Source organism: Cricetulus griseus, chromosome 2 (assembly GCF_003668045.3).
Source record: "Cricetulus griseus strain 17A/GY chromosome 2, alternate assembly CriGri-PICRH-1.0, whole genome shotgun sequence".
NCBI classification, from domain to species: domain Eukaryota; kingdom Metazoa; phylum Chordata; class Mammalia; order Rodentia; family Cricetidae; genus Cricetulus; species Cricetulus griseus.
This window is the reverse complement of record NC_048595.1, coordinates 425,018,779-425,031,240: the sequence shown is the minus strand read 5'-3', so window position 1 is coordinate 425,031,240 and position 12,462 is coordinate 425,018,779. Positions and strand designations below refer to the sequence as shown.

General features: G+C 40.3%; 1 protein-coding gene across 13 annotated transcripts in view; it reads left to right on the top strand.

Moving 5' to 3' along the window:
* Nucleotides 1-12,462, top strand: part of Fn1 (fibronectin 1) — a 68,798-nt gene that overhangs the window by 8,245 nt on the left and 48,091 nt on the right. For all 13 annotated transcript variants that reach the window (XM_027397165.2, XM_027397160.2, XM_027397162.2 and 10 more), the window contains exons 7-13: nucleotides 2,109-2,300; nucleotides 2,960-3,139; nucleotides 3,743-3,919; nucleotides 4,868-5,020; nucleotides 5,995-6,123; nucleotides 7,179-7,322; nucleotides 12,218-12,339. In XM_027397165.2, coding sequence (XP_027252966.1) covers nucleotides 2,109-2,300; nucleotides 2,960-3,139; nucleotides 3,743-3,919; nucleotides 4,868-5,020; nucleotides 5,995-6,123; nucleotides 7,179-7,322; nucleotides 12,218-12,339 — 1,097 coding nt within the window. The remainder of the gene's footprint in view (nucleotides 1-2,108; nucleotides 2,301-2,959; nucleotides 3,140-3,742; nucleotides 3,920-4,867; nucleotides 5,021-5,994; nucleotides 6,124-7,178; nucleotides 7,323-12,217; nucleotides 12,340-12,462) is intronic.

Here is a 12,462-nt window from a genome sequence, read left to right as displayed (position 1 = left end):
GCTTTGTGCATGAAAAATAGAGTTCAGCGCCCAGAACCAACATACAAATCCAGGTGTGGTGGTGTTATGTCTGCATCAAGTAGATGGAAGCTGGAGGATAGGGTCACTAGTTATTCAGCCTACATGGCAGGGGTTCCAGGATCGCAAGAGATGTGGTCTTAGAGAACAAGATGATTGGCTCTGGGCTTCCACACACAGCTGCTCCCCACACACATGTGCACATACATACGCACATGAACCCTCTCATTCACACGCATGAATAAATAGTGAATGAGTGTGTAATATGCACTTTGAATCCTCACAGCCCTGGGTTCAATTCCCAGCACACAAACAAACAACAGTTCTTGTATAGAATTTAAAATGACAAAGAATGAAGATATTTGTATCACGGGTGTTTTGTAAGAGTTTGACGAAGGGTTGAGAGTGTTTGTGTAGAGTACTTGTCAACCGTGCATGAAGCCCTGGGTTTGATCTCTATCACCAAATGTCATGGGGGTGGTGGTGCCTATGATTCCAGGGATCAGGAAGTGGAGGTAGGAAGATCAGAAGTTCAAGGTCATCCTTGGTTGCTTAGTGAGTTCTAGTCAAACCTGTTCAATATAAGATGTTCTTGCCTCTCTCTCTCTCTCTCTCTCTCTGTGTGTGTGTGTGTGTGTGTGTGTGTGTGTGTGTGTGTGTGTCTTTCTCTCTCTCTGACACATACACACACACAAATCTGAAGAAAGCAATAAGTACAGTTTTTGAGGTGTGCCTTCCCGTTACTGTGCTTTGTATTTTCATCTAGTTTTTAACTATGTGATATCCTAGCCTTGTTACTTAGCCACTTAGCAATCAATCATTTAGCTAATAGTAATTAGATTTTTTTCCTTTTGATGAGTTTATCTTGACCTAATTAATTCTTGTGAAAGCAAACAAGATTAGATTTGGTGATCTCTACATTATCTAATTATCATCAATAAAATAGCTATTGGCCAAAGACAGAACAGTTACAAATGTCAGTCCACTGAACTATATTAAGGATTAGCTGGGAGTTAACTGGGATAAATAATACATGTTAACTATTTTTATGACATTATTAAATTATACTGAGGTATTTCATTATTAAAAGGTTTGAGAGCAACTGTTAACAAAACAACCTGTTCTTCGAGGGCCTTAGTGTTCTATATGGTGGTCATTGGCACTATTGGCATCCTCTGTCTAAGGTATCTTTGGGTCCTAGTGTTCAGCCACACTGAGGGACATGCTTGCTTCACTCTAGTAGTTATTCCCCCACCCACTCTGTTGTTGCTTTGGGCTCTGGCCTCAGAGGACAGATTTCTTAAAGTTCCAAGAGAAGAAAGCACATTCTGTCCTGTTACTATCCGAGAAAACTTGTGAGGACCTATTGGTTTTAGGAAAATACACACCCGCCCCCTGAGTAACAACCAGGAATTGGGGCTAACAGGAAACCCATGGCTATTCAGGGTACCCCCCTATGAGCAGCACAGTTTCAGACAGGGCAGGAAGTCGACTGTGAATTGGCAGTCTCTCGGGAAGAGGAAGGCCCAGACACTGACAGCTGTGAGGGAGGAAGCAGGGGGCAGATCATTTGAGGTGAAGGGAGGGCAGGGGCGTGGATGGCATCTAGGAATAATGAACAGGTCAGTGGGTGGAAATTTAGAGCCAGGAAGGGAATGGCTAGCAGCCAGGCAGGAGGGGAGCTATGGAGGAGTGTGGGGTTCACAGATGAGGGGGAGTGTGGAGTTCACAGATGAGGGGGAGTGTGGAGTTCACAGATGAGGGGGAGTGTGGAGTTCACAGATGAGGGGGAGTGTGGAGTTCACAGATGAGGTGCTTTCTGACATGACTGACGGCTGTGTGGCAGAATAATTTCATCCGAGTTCCAGATCAGACCAAGGATCTAGACTCTTTTTTTTTTCTTTCTCTGTTTAGCTCTAGCTGTCCTGGAACTCGCTCTGTAGACCAGGTTGGCCTCGAACTCACAGAGATCCACCTTGCTCTGCCTCCCGAGTGCTGGGATTAAAGGCACTGCCACCACCATCTGGCTGACTCTGGACTCTTTGATTTCTCTCTTTGAGTTTTGTAAATTTTCTTTCTCTTGCTCTTAGGATCTGGCTCCCTCACAGATGTCCGGACAGCAGTTTACCAACCCCAGACTCACCTGCAGCCCGCTCCATATGGCCACTGTGTCACTGACAGCGGTGTGGTCTACTCAGTGGGGATGCAGTGGCTGAAGTCACAGGGAAACAAGCAGATGCTGTGCACTTGCCTGGGCAATGGAGTCAGCTGCCAGGAGACAGGTAGGTACCATCTCCATACAGTAACAACAATGAACTTATGTTTAGCTTGTACAATATCTTTGCTTGTAAAAAATGTAAAACAATAAAACCAGGATAAAAATGACTTTGGTTGACATTTTCTTCTAGTCTTTTTACTTTGTGTATTTTTCCCTATCGTGAGGATCAAACTGCTTTGTGTTATCTATATTTGCCAGAAGTGATGCTGTAAGAGCACTGGTTTTCTGAATAGCTAATGATCTGTACTTTAGTTTTGAATTTGGAATTATATATGTCTTTCAACAACTCACGGCCTCTTCTGGGTTACAAAAGCATCTATCTTTTAATTTCCCCCAGAATAGCCTTGTATACTATTTCTTCTGACACGAATATAACCATAAATCTCTCTCTGTCATCTTTGAACCATAATTAATAAAACTTTACAAATGGAGAAACTAAGTCATGGCAGCAAAGGTGGCCCCCAGGGACATTAACAGAGGATCTATCCTAAATAATAATACGTTTTGATTGCCATGTATCAGATGACTCCCCCTTTGTTCCCTTTCTCCCTAGTGGCACAAGCTCAGCCTCCATTTAAATTAGAAATTTGCCACCACTCGGGTGGGGTAGGGTGGAGGTGGGGAACAACTGTACTGACCAAGACTCTTGGTTAATGTTTGTAGCTGTGACCCAGACTTATGGTGGCAATTCAAACGGGGAGCCCTGTGTCCTCCCATTCACCTACAATGGTAGGACCTTCTACTCCTGCACCGCGGAAGGACGGCAGGATGGACACCTGTGGTGCAGCACAACTTCAAATTACGAGCAAGACCAGAAGTATTCTTTCTGTACAGACCATACCGGTGAGTGTCCTGGGAGAAACCAGAGCAGGCAGGAGAAGCCCTTCTGTTTGCCAGCAGTCAATCATTAATTGTGAGGCTGCACAAGAAACAGCGCTTTGATCTGTTTGGACCCAGAGACACAGCTAATTCCACAGCAGAGGCCCTTTTCCATGTCCCTTAGCACCACTGGGGGAATGACACCAAGACAAAAAGTCCTATGGTTTGATTGTTTTGACACATAGGGATTATGATGTGATTAAAGACACTCAAGTGTAGAAATCAGTGAATGATCCCACAGAGCCGATGAACACACAGGATAAATGTCAAGGGTGCCTCTACTTATCTTCTGTTTAGAGCCATATTTTACACAAAGCTATCATTTAATCTCTTTTCCTTCTTGGCTGGGAAAACGAGAGAACATGAGATTTAAATCTATTTTGGAAGTGAAGATGAAAATCCACTAAGGAGCTTAGGACTATATTATCAGATATTTTTTCTTCTGTGATAGGCCCTCTGGGAATTAGCAGCCAGAACCTGGCTCTGTCTAAGCCTTTGGCAGTCTATCCTTGCTGTACACACCACAGCTCAGCTGTAATTTTCCCGTTTGTGTGTTGTCCCCGGCAGTTTTGGTTCAGACTCGAGGCGGAAATTCCAATGGTGCCTTGTGTCACTTCCCCTTCCTATACAACAACCGCAATTACACCGACTGTACTTCTGAGGGAAGGAGGGACAACATGAAATGGTGCGGAACAACCCAAAACTATGATGCTGACCAGAAGTTTGGATTCTGCCCTATGGCTGGTAAGATGAAGAAGGCCTGTGAGTTATGCATGTGATCCTTAGCAGTCTGTTGATGCTGATTCCTCCATTTCTCCCTAAGACAATTTGGAAGAGTATGATGCACATATATATTTTATGTTTGCAAGTTGAGAAAACTATCAATAGCAATGATTATTGATATGCTTTTAAAATCTCATTGACAAGATTAAATGTCAAGAACTAAACACAATACCAAATACTTTTAAAATTTTATAAGTCTTCAAACATAGATTCACAAAAAATGTATCTTTAAAGCAATCTGACTCATTGTCACAAACTAATAGTTATTGATACATGGCTGGTTGGACTGACACCATAGTTACTAAGAATCAAAGCAAGTCAGATTATTTCCTGACAAATATACAATGGCCCTCAATAAAGAAAGAGAATTTGAGTATTGGCTATTTTGCTTTTAAGTTTTGAGAGTCCTGTAAAAGACATTTGGTTTCCCAGTTGTAGAACCAGGAACCTGATGTAGTATGTGTGGTTGGAGGCAAGGAAACGATTGACACTTCGTTTTTTCTCATTTCAGGAAAAGATGACGTAGGGTTTAAGAGGGAAAGTCACTTTTCTGTCGGATTTTATTTATGTTCAGTTTTGCTTTGAACTAGAGTGAGCTAAAATAGGCATTGAAGTCACAAGACTGTATAAAATCCAGCCTTCTAGACAAAGAGAGTCAATTGAATGATTGTACAAGATTTTCCTAGTCTAAAATTCTCCAGTCCTTCCGGTGTTTCTCTCCAGTCCCCTTGGGACTAGTTAGTTCCTGGAGAGTTCAAAACTCTCCGCCTTCACCCAGCAGCGTGCATACATGTATTCTTCCCAAATGAGAATCCTTAGAATCATCAAACAAGACCAATAACTTCCTATGCCTACCCATTTGTATCACGTGATCATTTATCAAGCATTTCTTGATCCATTTCCAAACAGCCCACGAGGAGATCTGCACAACCAACGAAGGGGTCATGTATCGCATTGGGGATCAGTGGGATAAGCAGCATGATTTGGGCCACATGATGAGGTGCACATGTGTTGGTAACGGTCGTGGAGAATGGTCCTGCATCCCCTACTCTCAGCTTCGAGGTACGCTGGTGGATTGGTGAGCAAGGGCACAGAGAGACTGGGTGAAAATTTGTACCTACCACCAAAAGTAGAGAAGGAAGCATGTAGTGCCAGACTTTTCATTCACTTACTGTGCTGGAGAAGTTTCTTGTTTCCAGCAGCCGGTGGAGAAAAGTTGGCAAGAGAGTTGAGTTAGTTCTAGGGCTCTGGAAACAGTCCCAGAATGTAAGCACTTACGTTGAGCCAAAAGGGTGAGTTCCTAAGGGAGAGAGTCAGCATTTGATCCTTTTAGCTCTAGGTTATGCCTGTGTTTATATCTAGAGAAGATGAGATCATTTTTTTTTTCCTTTTTTTCTTCTTTTGTCGGGGAGGATAGGGTTTCTCTGTGTAGCCCTGGCTGTCCTGGTACTTGCTCACAGAGATCCACCTGCCTCTGCCTCGAAAGTGTTGGAATTAAAAATGTGCACCCCCCCCCCACTACCTGGCAGCCTATAGGCCAGTCTTATGGAGGCATTTTCTCATTTGAGATTCTCTTATCCCAGATACGTCTAGGTTTGTGTCAAGTTGGCAAAAACCAACCAGCACACCCTCCTCTCCATTCCAGAAGTCACACCACATTATAGTGCATGATGTACAAATTTCTCTACTCATCTTATGAAAACAATCAAAAATTTAAGTAGAATCATAAACTAAATGAGAATGTTAGAGGAACTAAGGCATGTATTTGTTGAAAAACTAGTTTCTTCACAGGAAGCTATAGTTTACAAGGGCTTTTAGTTTAATGGACTGTAATCCATGACAATTATAATAAGTCTATTAGATGAAATAAGACGGGAGTAAAAATTATGTCCTTAAACTTTAAAAAAGCGTATTCTATGCCAGTAGAAAAGATGCTCTAGCAGGTTAATCCAGATGATTAACCTAGTGCTTTGAAAAATTACGATTTCTTCTATTTCATTAAAGTTCACCACCTATCTTAACTGCTCCCTGAACAGACCAGTGCATCGTCGATGACATCACTTACAATGTGAATGACACATTCCACAAGCGTCACGAGGAGGGACATATGCTGAACTGTACCTGCTTTGGTCAGGGCCGGGGCAGATGGAAGTGTGATCCTATTGGTAAGTGGCTGCCTATGACCGGATAGTTTTCACCACAGAGCACGGTTATCCAGTTGTGGGTAAGGACAGCAATTTGATGTTACCAGATTCACTCTGCACCCAACTCACTGGCCTGCAGAGCTTAGCCAAGTGTGTTCTCATCATGAGCCCTAGTGCAGTCTGTCTTGCCACTCATCTTTTTGTTGTTGTTGCTCTGTTTGGTGACAAGTGTAGTTTTTCTTTGGTTGAGTGAAGTTAGCTTTTTGGTTCTGAATTATAAAAAGGAACTTTCTTTTACTGTCTGCGGAAACGTGAGTAAAGGGCTAAGCCGGTAAATACCTCCCTTCAAAATACTCTCTCTTTTGGCTGCCTGGATAATAGATAGGACTGTGCTAACGGTGAAGGTTCAACCTTAGAAATAGCCCTATTCCAAAAATCCAAAGTTTAAGATAATCAATTCATATTCCTTTACTGAAGGAGGCAGGTTGCTTACTGAGACAACAAATTGATCCCAGCAGTATGTCTGGCCTGAGATTGCAAAGCTGAGAGATCCCAAGAGGTTTGCTTAGAAGCTGCTCATGCTTAAAACTTAGCGCATTATTGCAAAACTAGCTCCTGAATTTTGAAGAAGTATATAAAATGAAATCATTGCAAAGTTCTTTCTTGCCATTCAAATGGTATCTAATTTAAAATTTTTAATTGATATCTAATTTTTAAATTAATATTCAGATTATGAATATATACTGAAATTTAGCAATGTTTCCTTTTTAGGAAGGTAAATATCCATCCTTTTCAATACATACATTTTAGGTTTTACTACTAGTTGTCCTATAAAGTAAATTCTTTGTACAAGATATTATTTTGGGGCTGAGGAAATGGCTCCACACACACATGCTCGCACAATCACATGCACACGTGCACACATCACACACATACCCAACACCACATGCACTCATACATGCACAACTATTATTTTAACTGCATTTATAAGAAGAATTGCAAGTTTTTATTCATATTTTAAGAATATATTCTATCGTGCTAAGGCTGTTTTAATCTTTTCCTTGCATATATTCTAGACCAGTGCCAAGATTCAGAGACCCGGACATTTTACCAGATTGGTGATTCCTGGGAGAAGTTTGTGCATGGTGTCAGATACCAGTGCTACTGCTATGGTCGTGGCATTGGGGAGTGGCATTGTCAACCTCTGCAGACCTACCCAGGTAAGCAGGTCTGAGACTGACATGACCTGTGGTCATGATAGCATGACAGCAACAGTCTTTGATGATATTCAGAAGCCCAAATTGGGGGACTTTCTCTATACCATCCTTTTCATTTTCTCTTTAATTTTTTTTTTTTTACTTATTTTCCTTTCTTCACCCTTCATCATGTAAAAGAAAAAAAAAAAAAAAAAAAAAAAAACACCAGAGGCTATGAAAAGGTGTATGCTATCATTTACACTGTTGGACATACCATCTGTGAAAACATTGCAGTTAATTTTATTTCATCCCTTCATCCCTCTGTGTGTGTGTGTGTGTGTGTGTGTGTGTGTGTGTGTGTGTGTGTGTGTGTGTGTGTGTGTGTGTGTGTGAAAATAGAAACCATAAAGTGCTCTGGAAGTAAAAAGGGCTTTTACATTTAGTTTCTTAAGGTGAAGTCACATAAACAGAGGCTAGGAAGTATAGTCTGAGCTATAAATTCGTTCCCTGCCATCTTTAACCCTTCTTTGTGTTCAATTTCATTTGTTTATGAGATGCAATGTGGAGCCAAGTATCTGGAGTCAAGAGTTGAGTAACTTTGTCAACTCCACCCACACAGTTCAAGTACCCCAAAATACTTATTGCTGTTTTGTTGTCATGCCCAGATGTAGGTGTTTATTCATTTTGGGGAAAACATATTTAAAAAAATCATTGAGTGACTATAATGAGACATTGAATTTATGATATTGACCATTTCAGCAAAGTCTCCTAGATATCCACTAGGAGATATTCATTTATTTTAATATATTATTCTCCTCTGAGTATGTGTGGCAAAGGCAGTGTGCCATGGCACACAGGAGAAGGTCAGAGGCAACTTTGTGAAGGTCTCTCCTCACCTTTCTTTACATGGGTTCTGGGAATCAGACTCAGGTCTCCAGGCTGGTGTGTGGCAGCGCCTTAAACTGAGCCATCTTGCTGGCACTGATTTTAGACATGAAACATGGCCTGTATTCAGAAAGAAAAAGATTTGGAGTGAAATAGCAATCTGCATGTCAAAGAAATTATAATAAGTTAGCTCCATAAGAGTTAAGACTAAAAATTAAGGTTAAATTAATCTGCATTAGAGAGTCACTATCTATGGGAGCCAAAGGCAATGCTAGCTAACCCGTGAGCAAGCTTTTCGTCCTAGCTCTGACTGTGCTGTGAGAGACACTAGTTACCTTCATTCTTTCTTCTCATCTGCAAAGGAAGACTAGCTTACTCAGGAAGCTATCCCGAAGGATACTCCAGCACTCATGCTTTGTTTTTATGAGCTGGGAACATCCTCCTCTGCCCAGCCCTTAGCCATTGTCAGACCGAGGGTAGGTGATTGCTTTCACAGGTTTGTGGCTCAAAATGACCTGTCTCTTAACATGTATTTCTTGTTGGATTTAGGTTTGAGTCACTTAACATTTTTAAAAAATTTAATATCATTGCTTTGTTTTGCTTTTTGAGTCTCATCCAGCCCAGGGTTGCTGCAAACTTATTATGTAGCCAATGAGAATCTTGACATTCTGATTCTCCGGTCTCCTAAATGCTGGGATTACAGGCGTGCTGTACTATGTACCTGGTCAATTTAATACAGCATAAAATCTGATTACAAATATGCTATAAATTCAGAAAATACATACTTAGGAGGGTTGAATGTTTAAATGACACAAGCCAAGAATAGCTTAATTTGGTGTTTCCAGTTGGTTTTGGCGGGGCAAATTTTTGGAATTTGTTTTCTTTTAAGACCTTTTCTTTTAAAATAAGGCCACCCACGTTGTCTTCCCGCCAGCATTGAGGTAGCCCAGTTGGATGGGAAAGAGTCACCTCGTTGGAGTTAGACCTGCTGACTTTGTTCCTGGTCTCTAAAAGGGGCAACATCAAAAGCCCATTGAACACAGAAGAGATTTCAGAGTGCTTGACCTCAGACACCATGTGGCGCTTATCTCCATGTCAGCTTTGCTCAGTGGTTCATGCCTGGCCAGTGAGGCTCCGAGAGTGTAGGAATCATTAGAAACACACACACTTAGAAACACACACACACACACACACACACACACACACACACACACACACACAGATGGCCGAAAGATTGTGCCTGAGCCTTGCCCTGTTTGCTCTTCCTACTGAGTGGGTAGAGTTGTTCAAACTAACAAAAGATAACAGGAATTTGGTTTGTCAATAAGCAACTACAAAAGCACAGCTCTCAGCAAATTAAGTAGAGAAAAACGGTTCCAGTAAAAAAAAAAAAAATCATGAATGTTTAACTTCTCCAGGGTCACCATTATCGGAAATCACTCATTCTGACCTTATTTTCAACTGATTTTGAAAGTGCATAACATGTCATCCTACAACTGAAGATTTCACAGTGGGAATTGTTCGTAGATGCCAGAAAAGTTTATTGGAAAAAAAAAATCACACCAACTTACCAGTATCAGAAGGATTACAAAAACATTTCAATCTACATAGTGTAAATGATAGCCAGGCTCTTAACTTTCCTGTCTCTAAATTGTATGTGGTAGTGTACAGTGTAGGGATGAGCTGGAATTTAATTGACCTAAAAAAAATAACTCAAGACATTTTTTTTTTCATTCCTGCTCAAAAAATGCTCTGAATCCCCTTTGCTGTTTAGGGCAGTCCCTTTAAGGTGGCCCATGTCATGAGTTTACGGGGCTGGAGAGCAGGATAGCTCAGTGGTTAAGAGTACATACCTCGCCGGGCATTGGTGGCACACGCCTTTAATCCCAGCACTCAGTAGGCAGAGGCAGGCAGATCTCTGTGAGTTCGAGGCCAGCCTGGTCTCCAGAGCGAGTGCCAGGATAGGCTCCAAAGCTACACAGAGAAACCCTGTTTTGAAAAACAAAAACAAAAACAAAAACAAACAAAAAAAAATGAGTACATAACTCTTGGTGCAGATCAGTTTGATTACCAGCGCTCACCCTGTACAATTGCCTATAACTCCTGTCCAAAGGTTCTCACTTTTCTGTCCTCTGCCTGCACCTGTATTCACATACATATACCTTGCCCACAAGGGCATTTTGAAATTAGATTAAAATTAAAAATACTAGAATTCCAGACCTGTGCTGGGAATCTGAGAAAGGAAATGAAGCTTCAGTAGTTTTGTTTCACTTGGGTTAGCCATGGCAACTATCTTTCTTTCCTCCCTTTCTCAAATTCCTCCCGTCATCCTGGTACATAGGAATATGATTTCAGTGGGCAGTAAATGTCATTTGCATTGTCTCAATAGACTTACTTATCTGGGAGACTTAACCATCACCTATTTTCCACTTCAAATCCCCTGTTGATGCACTGAATAAATGTCTCTCTTACCTGAGAGATTATAGTGGGATTACTCTACAAGATCAGTATTTAACAACCTTATGCAGATTGCCACAATTCACATATATGTGGTCAAACATTTCTTTTTACTGATCTCTATGGAACCTGTCTAAACAGTGTTTGAAAATTTGTTTTTTAATATATTTGCGAGGCTCTTCATGCATGGAAGGGATGATTCCAGAAGGCCATGGAAATGACTTTTATTAATTTGAACGAATGACCAACTTGTGTAGTATGTGGAACCTATGCCTCTTTAGGATGCAAAGCTGAGAATTTTACATGTGAATTTTGACATTCACCTGTGGCATTAAGTAAAATTAAGAGTCAATGAATATTTGTTAGTTTTCAACAAACTGAATTATTCCCAGTGTAGAAGTGAGTAGGTTATTTTAAGTTTTGGAGTTCACACAAGAACGTAAGTTACATATTGGTCCTGCTAACGAAAATTTTGTTTTCAAATAATTTAGAAGCTAAGGTCATAATTAAATTTGAAAGTCAATATATTATTTCCCAAGAGCATTCAGAAAACTACTAATAGCATGGAGTACTTTATTAGCATGTAGAACTTCATTCTGTTTCACAGAACATCAGTGAGAAATTCTTACATTAAATTTTTATAAGGAGTTTGTACAGATGATCTTTGACTGATAAAGAACAGAGAATAGAGAAGTTAAATTTCTATTTTGTAAACATTTTTCAACAAAATTTCATTATTATCCTGAATGGAATCTACTATATTAAAAATTGATTCCCTTCTCTTGTTTTGCCTTTTTTTATACCAAAGAACTGAATCTATCCTAAAATTTGTTAGTAGCAGTCATATCAAGATGTGAAAATACTGAATTTTCAAGATATGTTTCCAAATGTTATTTCACTTGGTAATTGCTTTAAAAAAACAAAACAAAAAACTTGATCTCTTAACAATTTAATCCACAGTGATCTTAGAGTACATATAGTTCTTAAGTAAAAGGAAAACTAGATCTTTTTTTTCCAAATGGATAGAAGGCTTAGCTGGGTGGGGAAATGAACCCTGGTCTTTAATTATTACCTTTGTCTGTTTGTCCAGGATTCAACCCCATTTAGAAATGTTTGTTTTCCATCATGTCATATGGCCTTGGGAATGTTGCTTCCTTCTTAGTAGATCCATCTGTGCTAAAAGCCTCAAGGATTCAGTTTGTTTTAAAAGAGCCTGAGTAAAATCAGCATATATGACATCTGCATTCAGAACTAAATTATTCATGCTACGAAAATTTCACAATTGTTTCTCAATTCTTATTTGAAAGCAAGCTGGGAGACATTGGAGTGTTTTTGTTTTATTTATTAGAGAAAAAAGCTAATTGTATTTCTTATGGAAAAGTCAATAATTACCAGGTAAAATCAGACCTGTTTCTAATGTCAATATGTAAATTAGCTGAACACAATCATTTTCATTACGCCCATATTTCCTGAGAAGCCAACAGTCTTTAGGATGGACTGTATAGGACTGTAAAGTTTCCATGTATAGGAAACTTTAAGAATATACAAGATAAAGAAACCACATGTTTTCATTTCAGGCACAACAGGTCCTGTCCAAGTAATTATCACAGAGACACCCAGCCAGCCCAATTCCCACCCCATCCAGTGGAATGCACCGGAGCCATCTCATATCACCAAGTACATTCTCAGGTGGAGACCTGTGAGTATTAGCTCAGAAGCCTCAGGCTCTGGGACTCCTGACCTTTCATGATTAGGATGTGGTGCTCTGTGGGTTTGTTTCTGCTTCTGAGTCAACATATCTGATCCCTGGTCAGATTGTATT